This window comes from Oncorhynchus masou, chromosome 24, assembly GCF_036934945.1.
Source record: "Oncorhynchus masou masou isolate Uvic2021 chromosome 24, UVic_Omas_1.1, whole genome shotgun sequence".
Classification (NCBI taxonomy): Eukaryota; Metazoa; Chordata; class Actinopteri; order Salmoniformes; family Salmonidae; genus Oncorhynchus; species Oncorhynchus masou.
Window position 1 is genome coordinate 110,917,852 of NC_088235.1, and position 17,423 is coordinate 110,935,274.

A 17,423-nucleotide genomic window follows, 5' to 3' on the forward strand; every position below is an offset into this window, starting at 1 on the left:
CAAGTTCGAATCCCTGAGCTGACAAGGTACAAAGCTGTCATTCTGCCCCTGAACAGGCAGTTAACCCACTGTTTCTAGGTCGTCATTGAAAATAAGAATTTGTTCTTAACTGACTTGCCTAGTAAAATAAAGGTAAAATTCAAAAAATCAAATTAGACATGGTCCATTAAAAAGCTTGGGATTGTTTTGCTTTTGCCTGTAAATATCTAGTTGCTTTCACTTTAAATCAGACAGTTTCTTCTTACTGTTAGCAAATGTCACGCGGTGCAAGTGAAGCTGAGCACTGGGATGTAAACGCAGCGTTTGGGGCGGCAGGTAGTGGTTAGAGCGTTGGGCCAGTAACCCAAAAGGTTGCTAAGATTTAAACACCGCTGGCAAGGTAAAGTCATCCTGCCCCTGAACAAGGCAGTTAAATTAACCGTGCGCCGCTTCCATCCCGACACTATTAGGCTTGTCAGACTTCCATCCAGACACTATTAGGCTTGTCAGACTTCCATCCAGACACTATTAGACTTGTCAGACTTCCATCCCGACACTATTAGGCTTGTCAGACTTCCATCCCGACACTATTAGGCTTGTCAGACTTCCATCCAGACACTATTAGGCTTGTCAGACTTCCATCCCGACACTATTAGGCTTGTCAGACTTCCATCCCGACACTATTAGGCTTGTCAGACTTCCATCCAGACACTATTAGGCTTGTCAGACTTCCATCCAGACACTATTAGGCTTGTCAGACTTCCATCCAGACACTATTAGGCTTGTCAGACTTCCATCCAGACACTATTAGACTTGTCAGACAACTGAGCCGTAAAATCAGACGTGTCATTAAACTTTTTATTCCACCAGAAAGATACAAATAGTCAAATCTTTCATTCAAAGTCTATTTCCACCCCCCCCAAAAATAAATCTAACGTCTCTCCAGGGGTTTATCAAGTCTTTTCCTCAATTCCTTGCATGCTCTCCTCAGAGGGACGCGAGGAGTATTGGAGAAATTTGAAAATTCTCAGGAAGCAAGGAAAGACTTGATGGTTCCCTCTCTCAAAAAGTCATCAAATTAAACTGCCAGATGAGAAATGTTTGGCACAAAACTAGAATTAAAACAGTCCACTAAGTTTAGTGGATGACATTTTGGCAAACTATGATGAAGGATTCCCAAGGTCGGTCTGCTGCCCCAGTCTAGCTGGTAACAATCCCAAAGAGTCCCCTCTCACATCATTCTAGTACAAAAGTCAAGTTCCATAGATATAATTCCTTAACAGGATGGATCATTAACCATCTGAAAACTCTGATTAAAATCTCAATTGTAAAATGTATTCCTCAGTGTGTCTCACATCCCATCACATTTATTTTTCATTAGCAATATTACTTCATGATAACGGTTTAGAACAGGATGTGCAGGTGATCCAGTTCTCTGATTGGCTGGTTAAGGAGAGGCGCATCCTGGAAATAGAGAAGTGCTGCATTAACCAGCAACATGTAAGTCTCTGCAACATGTCTGAGTAATAGATCCAGCCAGGTAACTGTCAATCACCAGGCGTTCTCATCCTCTCCCCAGTTAAGGTCATCTCCTTCTTCCCAGCCTTCTGCTTCCGTCTGTAAAATAAAGGAATACAGAGATTAATTAACATGGCCACTCATGAAGCAGGAACTTTCCTTTATAGTACATGGGATTGACATTACATTCTGAAAGGCACTTGCCCATTGGGCAAGTCAGGAGTATTATGTTGGTTGCCTGAAAATGTAACTGGTTCATTTACATGCAGAAATGCCATATATTGGCTGCCTTTCACCTACACATTAGGGGAGGAACCAGAAAGATCACTACTGGAATTCTTTGTATTTTGACTATCAACAAAAAAAACAGGCTCAACTGCCATAAAACGCAATAAAATTGTCTTTCACTTAAACCAGTTTTCCAACAGCAAACATTTTTGTTATAGCCCCAGACAAACATACCTGATTCAACTCGCAGTGCTTGATGATTAGATGACCAGTTAAATCAGGTGTGTTTACAAGGGGCTTCAATAATGTGCATCGTTGGGGAAACAGACTTAAAAAAAAAAACAATCACTGGGGAGGCACCAGACAAAATCAGTACTGGAATTCTTAGCCGTTTGACTTTAAAAATCACATTTCAAACCCTGGATTCTGTGAATATCCCGGCGAGGGCCTGATGAAAGACCTGGATTGCTTTTTAAAGTGATCCAGTGGTACACAACGGACCCTGCACCTACCTAGCAACAGAGAATAGTAGTACTTTGTTTCTGTCATATGGACTCACCTCCGTCTGGTCAGCAGCTGCGAACTTGGCGGGGAGTGTTAGTGTGTCAACAGATGGCTCAGTGTGTTCTGACGGTGCGGCTCTGAGCAGCCCAGTATCACTAGCATTGCTCTTCACAGGCAGCAGCAGAGCTACAGCAGACGATAGTTTAATGTCCGGCTCCATGTCTGCAAAGAAGTCCAATTCCGGGTCTCTCTCCTGCTTCCTCTTCACCTCGATGGTGAACTCCTCTCCCAGAACCCTCGTGCCGCCATCCTTGCGTGCGGTGTGCAGCTTGGGCCTGGGCTCGTCGTTAGGTTGCGGTTCTTTTTCCTGCCCCCAGCCGTTGTCCCAGGAAGACGTTACCGTTGTCTTCCTCTCTAAGGCCTTGAGGTTATAGCTCAGTTTGAGGGGTTTGGACCCCCCTCGCAGGGGCTCGGCCGTCAGGTTGAGGGGGGGTGGTGGTGCGGTTAGGACGACAGGGTCTGGTATGGGCGCAGTGGGGGAGAGGTCAAACGTGGGCTCTGTGTCTTTGTCCCATGGTTCCTCCTCTTTATCCCGCGTTCTGTCTGAGGCCTGGATGTGTGTCTGGACCTGTTCCCCCTCCTCTGGGTCACTCCAATCTGGCCAGTCCTCAGCCTGACTCCGGCCCTCTGGCCTTTCTGGCTGGTCGGGACTGTAGGAGGACTCCTCTTCCTCGTTTTTGCTGAAGCCGTTCAGGGGTAGAGAGATCTCTCTACTACTACCTGGAATAAGGGCCAGATGACTGGTATAAGCTTCAACCACTGAATGTGAGTGAATTGGAAGAGGTAAGGTTCTCAGTATTACTTCCTTACCTGATTTGGGTGGCAGGGAGTATATCCTGGAGGTCTCTCTGGCCTGAAGGCTGTCTATGTTCCCCAGGACCAGACCCCCTCTCACTGCTACCGGTTTGGGGAACAGACTCAGGACCTTCGAGGGCTGGGCAATCTGGGGATGGGACCCTCCAACTATGTGAACTGGAGAGGCTAGAGAAGGTAAGGAGGAATTGTTTTGTAGGGGAACTATGACTAGCAGCACTGCAGTTATATGAAATCAAAAAAAGATAAGCGTTATCTTATGTGTTTCTTACTTTCTGGGGTGACCTCTGTAGACTTAGTGAAGTTGGGCCTGGTGCGTTTGAACACCTTGGTCCTTTCCCCACCCACCACCACTTGGGCACCTAGCAACGGCACCAGCACAGCCAGGCTCTGCAGCGTCATGGCAACCAGAGAATCATTTGTGTCTCTCATTCCAAGCAACACCTGCAGTTTACAAGGGAGGGAGGAAGATATCTTTAATTGAAACAGTGTTTTCAAAACATACAAGGCAAACCCCAGCAAAGACAAAATATACAGAACATGTCTGTGGTTCCAACATTTGCATTACCGTATAATGTTTCTGAATAAAGTTATGGGAGGTGAACCACACATCTGGTAAGTAACTTTCCGGAGACCCCTAATAATCAGGTTCACATCAGTGGGGTAACAGTTGTGTAGCAAATGGACAACCTGGCTTCAATACCAGTCAGTAACATCAGCAAATATGAAAAGGGTGTTTGTCTGACCTGAGGTAGGATTTGGTTTTTTAGCTCATCTTGGGAGAAACACTCAGCGTAGACGTGAATGTGAGCCAGCAGCACCATCCGGACGTGTTCCTCGTTGACCTTGAAGAGCTTCAGCAGCTGAGGAACCACATGTTTTCTGTAGAGAGAGACAGACAGGAGGCACTCCTCACTCCCACCACAATCTGTCAACACAGACAGATTGAAATTAGAAATCTGGTCAAATATATTCATTGGGAAATTGATGGGAAATGTTGTAAATATATCACTAGCCACTTTAAACAATGCTAGCTTATATAATGTTACTTACCCTACATTATTCATCTCATATGCATACCTATATACTGTACTCTATATCATCTACTGCATCCTTATGTAATACATGTATCACTAGCCACTTTAACTATGCCACTTTGTTTACATACTCATCTCACATGTATATACTGTACTCGATACCATCTACTGTATCTTGCCTATGCTGCTCTGTACCATCACTCACTCATATATCCTTATGTACATATTCTTTATCCCCTTACACTGTGTATAAGACAGATTAGGAATTGTTGGTTATTACTGCATTGTCGGAACTGGAAGCACAAGCATTTCGCTACACTCGCATTAACATCTGCTAACCATGTGTATGTGACAAATAAAATTTGATTTGATTTTTTGTGTGTAATCCCTTGAATAAACTTGAAACTTGATTTAAAAAATGTTTTAAAAACAGAACACGGTGCATTCAACATGTCAATACTACTCACAAATAGGTAAGTAGTGATGGAGTCAATCTCTCCTCTACTTTCAGCCAGGAGAGATTGACATTAATATTAGCTCTGTGTACATCCAAGGGCCGGCCGTGCTGCCCTGTTCTGAGCCTATTTAAATTCTTAAGTTCCTCTTTGTGGCACCTGACCACACGACTGAACAGTAGTCCAGGTGTGACAAAACTAGGGCCTGTAGGACCTGCCTTGTTGATAGTGCTGTTAAGAAGGTAGAAACTAGGGCCTGTAGGACCTGCCTTGTTGATAGTGTTGTTAAGAAGGTAGAAACTATGGCCTGTAGGACCTGCCTTGGGGCGGCAGGGTAGCATAGTGGTTAGAGTGTTGTTGGACTAGTAACCGAAAGGTTGCAAGTTCGAATCCCCGAGCTGACAAGGTACAAATCTGTCGTTCTGCCCCTGAACAGGCAGTTAACCCACTGTTTCTAGGCCGTCATTGAAAATAAGAATTTGTTCTTAACTGACTTGCCTAGTTAAATTAAGGTAAAATTAAAAAGGTAGAAACTAGGGCCTGTAGGACCTGCCTTGTTGATAATGTTGTTAAGGCAGAAACTAGGACCTGTGCTGATAGTGTTGTTAAGAAGGTAGAGCGTCGCTTTATTATGGACAGACTTCTCCCCATTTTAGCTACTGTTGTATCAATGTTCTGACCACGACAGTTTACAATCTAGGGTTACTCTAAGCAGTTTAGGCACCTCACGCCACTCAATTTGCCTGACAGCTGCCCTGGGGGGGGGAACCCTGACAGCTGCCCTGGAGGGGGGTGCCTGCAAGCTGCCCCGGGGGGGGGATGCCTGACTACCTGGTTTATGTTGGAGAGGCTTCCATTAAAGAACACCCTCTGATCTGTTAGACTGGTAACTGTCGATCCACAATATAGCAGGGGACGTGAAGCCATAACACTGGGATGAGCAATTATTTTATTTTATCAGTTGGCGTCTCAATTTACTGTTGAGAGTTAGAAGACCCAGGTGGCTTGTCATTGATCCAGAGTGCTCCACATGGGTGATAAATAGCCAATAATAATAATAATAATTTAAAAACAAAGACAAACCCTTGTTTGGCTTTAAGAGGTGAGGCAGAAAGCTCTTCACAGCAGTGGGTTCAGCAAACACCATCCCATTGAGGAGTTTAGGAACAAGACGTGTTGCGATCAGTTCCTCTGGCAGGCTCTGCACCCGGTCCAACAGAAACCTGCCAAACAGACAGAGAATACTTTCTGTGGGCTCAGACAGTAACAAGTTCATTGGCAGACATTTTGTATGAGGAAATTAATAATACAAAAGATAACAATGTATTGTCACATACACCGGGTAGGTGGGGTGAAATGTGGTTTTACAGGGTCAGCCCATAGTAGGAACGATGACAAAGGCAGAGCTGTCACTGACAAATCACTAAAAACAGTTTAATTAAAGAGGCACACAGTCACTCACTCACTTAAAGAATTCATTCTTCTCTTCCTCTGCCTTCAGGGTCAGGCTCTTCAGAAAATTCATGACCTCCAGAAAGTCATTTCTGAAGAAGTCGTGAGTGAGTAGGGAGCTGAGAGAGGGCCGAGACAAGGGGTCAGAGGTCAACAGGCCTGCTTGGAGAGTCCTCTTCAGACTGCCTGATAACTCTTCGGAGACTGCAGAAAGAGACGATACAGAGAGTTCCCTCAAATTAAAAAAGCTGACAGTCTGCACTTTTAAATCAATCAACATGTACTTACAAAGCCCTTTCAATGTTTTACGTCAGCCGATGTCACAAACCTTATACAGAATCCCAGCCTATAACCCAAAACAGCAAGCAATGCAGATGTAGCAGCACAGTGGCTAGGAAAAACTCCCTAGAAAAAAGGCAGGAACATAAGAAGAAACCTAGAGAGGAACCAGGCTCTGAGGGGTGGCTGTACCAGAGTCTTCTTCGGGCTGTACCGGGTGGAGACAGCTAGTATTACTGTTTTCAATGTTAAAAATTATCATTAAAACCGTGTTTGATTACCACAGTTTGTCAAACTCACGGTAAATACTGTCCAGCATCAACCAAAAGTTGCATGACGCAGGCGTAGCAGGTAACGTGGGTTTTGTTTTGCGTGAAAACATGTCAGAAGGCAGGGACAGCATTCGGGAGATTTTCCTTCTAAGAGGACCAAATATGAAGTGTGATAGTATTTTGGCTTTTACAAGAGTGCTGAGGGAAACTTAAAAATCGAAGAGGGTCACCCCGTCTGCAGAACATGCAAACAGGGTGACCTTTGTGACCACCACCTTAGTGAATGCAAGGGAAGTTAACCTTTAGCTCAATGCAGGAACTTCGGAATGGGGGGAAAATGTCATGGTTTATCTAACTTGCTAATAGCTTGTCAATAACGTAAACTGAAGCGTTCAGTGTTACCTGTTCTTTGTAAAAACACTACGCGTTGTTCTGCTGCGTGTCGTGTGTGTCGTCTGTCTGCAGACTATTTGCCGATTGCACACAATAACACGTTATGTAGTTTAGTCACACAACCAACATATTTTGTTAATTTAAAATCCATCAGACGTGGACTTGGTTGTAAAAGAGTTCCAACAGGAGAAACACACACACACACACACACGACTCCTGTGTCAATTGTTGGGCTCATTGCAATTACTATCACTGTCTTAAGACTCATTTGTATTTATGCAAAATTGTGCATGGATGGGTCATTGCATATACTCAAATGCAACACAGAAGATGTGAATAATAATTATAATGTAATAATAGATTTGCTATTCCCTTGTTTACAGAGTAGGTGTGCAGCAGGCAAACCCAGTGATGCTACTGATCCATCCTCATCTACAGCTGTAACACAGACACTTCTACAAGCATTTAAAAGACAGGCTGCTTATAGACCCACATCAAAACATACTCAAGACCTCACTGCAGCTCTATCATATAACATTGCAAAGGACACGGCGCCATTTCAAATTGTTGAGAGGCCTGGCATCAAACTTTATCTCCCAAGACTGAAATCCCAAACCTGTACAGCCAGGTTAAAGCAGATGTTGGAAAAAGTTTGGCTCAAAAAAAAGGCACATGGGTTTGCTGCAAATACTGACCCCTGGACCAATGAAAGCAGGGGGGGGGGGGGGGGGGGGGGGGTTCAACCCTACAAGCAGCTTCACTATCCATTAGCTCACTCCCAGACTGGCAACTGGAATCAAACGGCCTGGAAACACAGTTCTTCCCAGAAGCTCACAACATTCCGACCACCCCAGAAGACAGAGTGAAAGAGGAGATCTACCCGTCTCTGCCTCCCATTCCAGCAGAAGAGGATCCACTGGTGTGGTGGAGGGGCCATGCATCAGAGCTGCCTCACCTTGCCAGGAAGCTTTTGTGCATCCCAGCAACCAGCGTGCCGTCAGAGAGAGAGAGTGTTCAGTGCCAGCGGGCACATCGTCTCCCCTCGCAGATCATTACTTAAACCGGACAGTAAATATGCAGCCATTTTTTACATTTCAATCTCAAGTGAACGAAGATGCATACATACAGGATGTTAGGCCAGCAGCACCTGATTTCCTCATGAAGGAGAGAACATGCATACAATCAGTGCTGTTGATTTGATTATATATTTTGTGTTATTTTAATGTCAACATCTGTACATTGGATGTGTTGACATATGGTTGTATTGGATGTGTTGACATATGGATGTGTTGACATATGGTTGTGTTGACATATGGTTGTGTTGGATGTGTTGACATATGGTTGTGTTGGATGTGTTGACATATGGTTGTGTTGACATATGGTTGTGTTGGTTGTGTTGACATATGGTTGTGTTGACATATGGTTGTGTTGACATATGGTTGTGTTGTTCTTACATCCACATTGCTTTGCTTTTATGTGCACATTTGATTTGCTTACTTAAGGTTGTGTTCATTAAAACCTGCACTAAATAAACTTGTACATTTCATGGCCACATGGTGCCATCTTTAATGTTTTTACACAAAAAGTGCACAGTGCTGCTGATTTTGTTAGTTGGTTTTCAATATAAAACTGTATCAGTACTTTTCAAACAATTCCAGCACTTTAATTAACACTCCCGCGATACTACGGATTATTTTGGTATCTATAATCGTGATATGAAATGTTCATACCGTTTCATCTCTAAGAGTACAAGCCATTAAGGCCAGATTGAACATCTTGAAGAACAAACTTTCGTAGATGACCAGCAGGGTCAAATAATAATTAGTGGTAGGAGTGTGCAACAGGTAAGCACCTCAGGAGTAAATGCCAGTTCTGTCAACCACACGATTGGTCGGAATTTTGAAACATATTTTTCCATATGTATAGTGTTCTAATCAAATCAAATATCTGGATTGAGCTTGTCTGATGCTCTAAGCTTACGGTTTGATGAAATAAGACAAATGCCTCAAGAGGATGCCAGAAATCTAGATTTTTTTTTTTTTTAAATAAACAACCTGAACCAACCATTCTCCTCTCGCTCCTGCTGGCTTTTGCAGATTCTACCATTACTCTCCTGAAGTTGCCGGTAATTGGCTACGAGGAGTCGGCAACCTCTCATTTTGAATACCAATTTATCTTACCATTTCTACCGATCTGCGTGCCAGTTATGACGGTCATATGCACATTTGTGAAAGTTTCATTTATAATGTTGTTGTCACAAAATCATTGTCATGGGGTTAATCAAAATTCTTAATATTTAATTGATTTTTAACTCCTTTTGGATACCACGAAATTGGGGAGCAAGTGGAAGTTACAGTCTTGTCTCATCGCTGCAACTCCCGTACGGACTCGGGAGAGGCGAAGGTCGAGAGCCATACGTCTTCCGAAATACAACCAACCAAGTCGCACTGCTTCTTGACACAAGGAGGCCAGTTGCACCAATGTGTCGGACGAACCACCATACACCTGATGACCGAGTCAGTGTGCACTGCACCCGGCCCGCCACAGGAGTCGCTATTGGACAAGAACATCCCTGCCGACCAAACCTTCCCCTAACGACGCTGGGCCAATCATGCACCACCCCGTGGCCGGTCACGGCCAGCTGCGACAGAGCCTGGACTCAAACTCAGAATCTCTAGTGACACAGCTAGCACTGTGATGCAGTGGGAGGTCCCGGTTAATCCAAATTCTATCCAAAAACTAACTTATATTGTCCTTGCCAACTATGTAAAAATAGCCTACATAAAGCCAACAAATAAAAAAAAAAATGGTTGAGGCCTGCAGGTAGAAAATATCCTGATAAAAAAATATTCAATCGGCTACACCATGGCCTGTCCGCAACGAACTTGAAACACTATCAACTATTTTAACATGGGTCTGGCCTGAAGCTTGCTGTAGCAAATTTGCAACATTGCATAAACTATAAAATATTCTGGGCCCTCAGTTTCCTGCACCAGTGAGCTCAGGACAGACAGAGCTGTAGGCTATTTGTGCAAGGGACAAGAAGCAGTGTTCAACTTGGGAGAAATTGGGGAGCTCACCGGAGCTGAGTACCAGCACCTCAAATGTTCTACTGCTTGAGCTTCTGTTCCACTTATAGAATATTAGCTCAAAAGTATTGTGGAGATCCTGCACCTACATATAAAACAGTACCAGCACCCAAAATGAGTACAAGTCAAGCACTGATATGAAGTCATCAGGTAGGCCTATTTTATGACTTCCATTGAATCAGAGCATGACCCTTTCACACTGTGTGGTTATCTAAAAGGAGAGAGCTGGAAAGATTTTCAGATACATTGAGGAACTATTGTCATTCTCAATGGATGTAAAAAACAGACTTTGTTTACTTGCTGTTTGAGGTGAAGAAAACATTACTTAGAGAAGCTCCACAGGTCATTAGTGGTGGTACGTTTAGCCCATCAGAAACACTATCAGATACCTGAATTTGCACGTAGACCAGGTAACCTGTAGGCCTACTTCTATGAATGTACATCCTTACTCAACAATGACAGGAGCGAACCAAACAAACGACTAAAACTGAGGAAAACAAATCAAATCAACCAAAACTTGTTTCTCACTAGTGTAGCATAGGTTGCGACCTTCACAAACAATGTGTCCACTCAGACAATGAGAACGCGAAGACTGGAATAATAATTTTGAATGCATTAAACAAAATTACCATAACCGAAGTAACAAAAACATTATAGATTGGAAATTAATATGCATTAATGGTAAACGTAGTAACAGGGAATTGATATACACTAATCAAAACGCAAACAATTAACACAATGAAGTTATGAAACAACGAATGTGCACAAATCGGCGGGAGAAGGCACATTCTGGAGAGAGAAGTGCATTGTGCATCTGGGCGCATAGTCTATCCAACATCAGCATTGGCCATGCAGCATTTACTGTGATACCCTGATTTCTGCTGTCGTATTCATACGATTAATCGGAATGGCCGATTAACTTGAAAATCTGCCCTAATTTTCAATCGGAAATCGGTATTTTGGGGCGCCAATTTGCCGATTTAAAAAGAAATTGAATTATTTTTATACCTTTTATTTAACTAGGCAAGTCAGTTAAGAACACATTCTTATTTTCAATGGCGGCCTAGGAAAGGTGGGTTAACTGCCTCGTTCAGGGGCAGAACGACAAATTTTCACCTTGTCAGCATGGGGGATCCAATCTTGCAACCTTACAGTTAACTAGTCCAACACAATAATGACCTGCCGCTCTCTCGTTGCACTCCACAAGGAGACTGTTACGCGAATGCAGTAAGCCAAGGTAAGTTGCTAGCTAGCATTAAACTTATCTTATAGAAAACAATCATAATCACTAGTTAACTACACATGGTTGATGATATTACTAGATATTATCTAGCATGTCCTGCATTGCATATAATCTGACTGAGCATACAAGCATACAAGTATCTAAGTATCTGACTGAGCGGTGGTAGACAGAAGCAGGCGCGTAAACATGAATTCAAACAGCACTTTAGTGCGTTTTGCCAGCAGCTCTTCGTTGTGCGTCAAGCATTGTGCTGTTTATGACTTCAGCCTATCAACTCCCGAGATGAGGCTGGTGTAACTGAAGTGAAATGGCTAGCTAGTTAGCGTGCGCTAATAGCGTTTCAAACGTCACTCGCTCTGAGCCTTCTAGTAGTTGTTCCCCTTGCTCTGCATGTGTAACGCTGCTTCGATGGTGGCGGTTGTCGTTGTGTTGCTGTTTCGAGCCCAGGGAGGAGCGAGGTGGAAGCTATACTGTTACACTGGCAATACTAAAGTGCCTATAAGAACATCTAATAGGCAAAGGTTAATGAAATACAAATGGTATAGAGGGAAATAGTCCTATAATAACTACAACCTAAAATGTATTACCTGGGAATATTGAAGACTCATGTTAAAAGGAACCACCAGCTTTCATATGTTCTCATGTTCTGAGCAAGGAACTTAAACGTTAGCTTTCTTACATGGCACATATTGCACTTTTACTTTCTTCTCCAACATTTTGTTTTTGCACTATTTAAACCAAATTTAACACGTTTCATTATTTACTTGAGGCTAAATTGATTTTATTGATGTATTATATTAAGTTAAAATAAGTGTTCATTCAGTATTGTTGTAATTGTCATTATGACAAATAACTCAAACAAAATCGGCCGATTAATCGGTATCGGCTTTTTTGTTCCTCCAATAAAATCGGTTTCGGCGCTGAAAAAACATAATCGGTCGACCTCTAATTCATACTGCTTGCGCTTTGCAGAGCCGTTGTCAAAAGAGCAGTTGTCAAGGAAGTGAGCTTGTGTTTATACAGGATGTACCGCACCCAACTAATCATGTCAATGCGAAGCTATATAGAGCCCTCCGCATTGTTACAAAATTTGGGAGACTCCGCATTTGCATCACACCCTCCGACCACATATTCGGATCAAGCGTAAATTGGCCTTTAGTCTCGGCCACCACAATGGATTAGTTCACTGAGATGGGCGCAAATAAATAAAAATATATATTACTGCTCGACTAAAAACAATCTTGGTCGACCAACAGCCTAACGATCAAACAATTGACAAGTCGACTAATTGGGGTCAGCCCTAATACAGAGTGTACAAAACATTAGCAACTCTTTCAATGACATAGACCTCTCAACATCAACCCTGGACCGCCAAGCCAGTTCCACTGCAGTTCTTCCATTGTTCCCCTCTAATCAGGGACTGATTTAGACCTGGGACACCTGGTGGGTGTAATTAATTATCATGCAGAACAGAAAACCAGCAGGCTCCGGACCTTGTAGGGTCAGAGAATCCAGATGAAAGCCATGATCCCTTATGTCACTTGTCAAATCCACTTCAAATCAGTATAGATGAAGGGGAGGAGCCAGGTTAAATAATGATTTTTAATCCTTGAGACATAAATTGGGTATGTGTGCCATTCAGAGGGTGAAATGTAGGTGCCAGGCACACTGGTTTGTGTCAACAACTGTAACGCTGCTGGGTTTTTCACGCTCAATAGTTTCCTGTGTATTAAGAATGGTCCACCACCCAAAGAACATCCAGCCAATTTAACACAACTATGGGAAGCATTGGAGTCAACATGGACCAGTGTCCCTGTGGAACCCTTTCAACAACTTGTAGAGTCCATGCCCCAACAAATTGAGGCTGTTCTGAAGTAAAAATGGGGAGGTGCAACTCAGTATTAGGAAGGTGATTCCTAATGTTTTGGACACTCAATGTGGGGAGAGAGAGAAGAGGTTTGGCAGGAAGAGAGAGGACATGGAGGATGAGGGGACGAAAAGACCAGGCAAAGGAGAAAGAGAGCGTCACAAAGTCTGAGATTATCAAGCATAATGTTAACTTCTATAAGAAAAAAAAAGCCATTCCATCCTATTGTACAAGTGTTCTGTTCAAGGTTTGAATGGAATGTTCCAACAGTCAATCTAGTTGAGGCTTCTCCACTCACCATAGCCATTGAGAGAATCATTTATTTTCAAATTCAGGAGAGGGATGAGGGTTTCCACCATCATTCCAAAGGAGAAGCAGTCTCGAGAGTGTGCGTGCTTATCTGGCAGCGTTTTAAAGCCTTCCACCTGCAAAGAATGATTTTAGAAATTAAAAACTAAGACTGCATAATTACCTATAATTACCAATAATAAAACAATGTTAAACAGTGATGGGTCTGTTAACCTTACCCGTTCCTCCGGAGGAACAGTACTGGCCTCCCTCACATTCTGAATGGTGCTGAGAAACTGAGGTGGACAATAGAATAGAACTTTAAAAACACTTACAATAACCACAGACAATAGTGATGGAAAGTAGATTAGTTCTTTCCAGCTGAATTGTCAGTCACCTCTGGGGTAGCCTCAGCGAACTTGCAGACAGTCTCCATCCCCCCCAGCTTCCAATGGCCATCTTCACTTACGAACACAGAAGACATGCAGACGTTGTTGTGGCTCGATTTTCCCTGAGGGGAGAAAGAAGACATGTTATAACAGAAATGAGAACTGTAATACTGAACAGCGCAGAATCATGTGAGAGAGTTTAAATGTTAAAACGTTCCCGTCCACCACTTCGGTCTTATAGAATAAAATGTATATGCCTGCAGGGATTCTTCATTAATAGTGTCTGCCTGTGTGTGTGTTCCTTACCCTCTCATGCAGGAAAATCAGGGCCTGTAGCAGGTCATAGATGCCTGCACACAACTCCTCCGGAGTCAGGCTGTCCAGCAAGGGCTCCAGGGGCTGCACACGCTCCGTCACCAGGTGGATACCTCCGTCCTGCACCGAGCATGACAGGAAACGCAGCAGACACGGGTGCCTCAGGGTCTTCAGGTGCTACAGGGAACCAAAAATTCATTAATGGCTCTTATTTTGTTCCAGCAGCTCACTCCTGTACAACGTAGGATGAATGTAAAACTATCATTTCTTCAGGTGATAAAAGGCAGTACAGGACAGGAGGGGAGAGGCTGGAGGGATGTGGATGTAGCCTTATCCCTTGTAATGCTGTGCTTCCTTATCACATTGATGTTTTGTTTTTTCACAATACCACACTCAAGAAAAGGGATGGCAAGTGATTTCCTTGGTAATGGCAGCTACATACACAAGGGAGCATCATTGCCCTCCAGTAGCCTCACATCACGAGTAGCAGCATGTCACACATACTGTAAGTCACTCTGGATGAGACTGTCTGCTAGGGCTTAAATATAACGCAACAAGGCTCAGACCAATTCAAGTGACCATTTATCATGAGGATATAATACAGCCAGGGCAGCAGACAGACACTGGTGATGCCTTGCCCAAATGTGACTAGCCTGGAGAAATCCAGTCTGTTTGTGCTAACATTCCACTTAGTTGCTTGAATAATTGTAAGCGAGCGTTGCGCCTTTTCAAAATTCTGCTCCTTCTCACGCTAAACATGGCATGACAAGAAGTGGCAAAGAGTGGAATGACAGCTAAACAGGCTGGTACCCAGGCAACAATCAGACGGCTGTGTCACTCGCATGGGTGATGCCATACTCTGTCTGGAAGAAATGTTTTATAGATACCATATGTGTTTACCTTAGCAGCTTTGTTGACTTTGTCTTCGTTGCCCTGCTTGTGAACAAACACAGAAGCCGGCTTGCCATCCTGGAGCACGGCAGAGTACATGGTCAGCCCTGAGGGCAGGGTTAGGAGCGGTTCCTCCAAGATGATGCTCCGCATAGCGCTGCTCTCCGCGCCCATGGTCGCTCACCCCTCAATGCGGTTGTTCGGGACGCAGTGCCTGATGATCACACTGTAGAGTGATTTAAAATAGAATTAGAAAAACTTTGTCCACATTGTGGACATTTTTCTTCAGCTTCACCACATAAAAACAGACATTGAACACCATCAGAAGCACATCAACATCATTAAATAAACTATACAAAGTACAAAAGTGCAAATTCAGTATCAAGTTCACATATATTAAATCATTTATCTAAACCATAATCAATAGTTCCTAATTTAAAATAAATCAAATGATCAAAAAAATCATCATCATGACAGATAGTTCGCTAGCGAGGCAGCGTGGCTAACTAGTATCTGTATGTTAAGTGATACACATCTGGCTTGCTGACATGGTTGAATGCTGTTGATTAAACTAGGTCACGCTAACCAGCCCCTTAGACTCGTGTCAAGCAGAGCAAATACAGCAAAATGGAACTCGGAAAGCAAAAGGTGTTTACACCTGGCTAGCTAGCTACTAGCTAACCTAATCATCTTAGTTTTTTGTTAGCGATACAAATGGCTAGGTAGCAATGAAATAACGTAGTGTACCCAGTATCAGTAGTGTTAATGTCACATCGAAGTGTGTGTTACCTGTTTGGTTGAGTGCCACTTCTACGTATGGACAGCCAGCTAAGTTAGATGGCTACGCTCGCAAGCTAGCCTTGCTAAAAGTAGTCATCGCATTGGTTGTCACTTGGTCTTCAGTCATAGACACAAACATGTATATTAATATATATATACATATAATGTCAATTGCCAATAGGTTAGCAATCCACGTATTTAACAATGAAGAAGATATTCGGTGTTTAACTTTAACGTGAAGCAAATAAATCGCTTCCTGTGTACCAACTGTAAACAACCGGCTCTTCCTGTCAAAGATTAGGACGAAACCATTAAATAGAAGCCAGTGGCAGGCGGACCGGGCATCAGAATCAAAATATGAATTGTCGTTTGAACAATCACGAATACGTGACTATAAAATAATTATAGTGGTTCTAAACAGTTCTTTCATTTGGTATCGTGTGGCATTTGTTGATTAAATCCGTATGATGTAACAACATCAAAATACGTTACCCTCTTTATCAATACAAATGGTCAATGCCATAGTGGTGCGAGAAAACGCAGGTAGAACGCAACATATTACGCTACGTTACCTAACTGCAATCATTTATACACCTTTATGGCTGCAATAGCAGCGGGCTATGCATTATTTATTTTTTGACATGAGGCATTGCCGACTCCAGTCGTCGAAGCCCTGATTGGTGTCACACTTTTGCCCCAGCTAACACACCTGACTCCAATGATCAACTAATCATGAGTCTTCAGTTTGGAATGAGATTATGCTGAACAAAAATATAAACGCAACATGTAATGTGTTGGTCCTATGTTTCATGAAGTGAAATAAAAGACCCCAGAAATAATACATACATACACAGAAAGTGTGTTTCTCTCCAATTTTGTGGAGCAATAAGTTTACATCCCTGTTAGTAAGCATTTCTCTTTTGCCAAGATGTGGCATATCAAGAAGCTGATTAAACAGCATGGTCATTACATAGGTGCACCTTGTGCTGGGGACAATAAAAGGCCATAGAAAATGTCCAGTTTTGTCACACAATAGAATGCTACAGATGTCTCATGTTTTGAGGGAGTGTTCAAGTGGCATGCTGACTTCGGGAATGTCCACCAGGGCTGTTGCCAGATAATTTTATGTTAATTTCTCTAACATAAGCCATCTCCAATGACATTTTAGAGAATATGGCAGTACATTCAAACGGCATCACAACCACAGACCAGGTGTAACCACGCCAGCCCAGGACCCTTACATCCGGCTTCTTCACCTGCGGGATTGTCTGAGACCAGCCACCCGGTCAGCTGATGAGTATTTCTGTCTGTAATAAAGCCCTTTTGTGGGAAAAACTCATTCTGATTCGCTTGGCCTGGCTCCCCAGTGGGTGGGCCTATGCCCACCTATCGCTGCACCGTTGCCCAGTCATGTGAAATCCATAGATTAGGGCCTAATTAATTTATTTGAATTAACTGATTTCCTTATATGAACTGTAACTCGATAAAAAAAATGAAATTGTTGCATGTTGCGTTTATTTTTGTTCAGTATAGTTTATTCAGCTATGTTTGCTAGGGATGGGGGGGAAGTG

General features: G+C 43.1%; 1 protein-coding gene across 1 annotated transcript; it reads right to left on the reverse strand.

The window, feature by feature from the left end:
* Positions 1 to 823: 823 nt before the first annotated feature.
* Positions 824 to 16,150, reverse strand: scyl3 (SCY1-like, kinase-like 3). Its single transcript, XM_064936152.1, has 13 exons — positions 15,862 to 16,150; positions 15,082 to 15,298; positions 14,173 to 14,358; positions 13,875 to 13,988; positions 13,717 to 13,773; positions 13,488 to 13,614; positions 6,061 to 6,250; positions 5,678 to 5,817; positions 3,849 to 4,030; positions 3,375 to 3,546; positions 3,100 to 3,270; positions 2,285 to 3,009; positions 824 to 1,596 (listed from the first exon to the last, which is right to left on the reverse strand). The coding sequence occupies exons 2-13, from the start codon at positions 15,244 to 15,246 to the stop codon at positions 1,531 to 1,533; spliced, it is 2,295 nt and encodes a 764-aa protein (XP_064792224.1). The 5' UTR covers positions 15,247 to 15,298; positions 15,862 to 16,150; the 3' UTR covers positions 824 to 1,530.
* Positions 16,151 to 17,423: the final 1,273 nt, after the last annotated feature.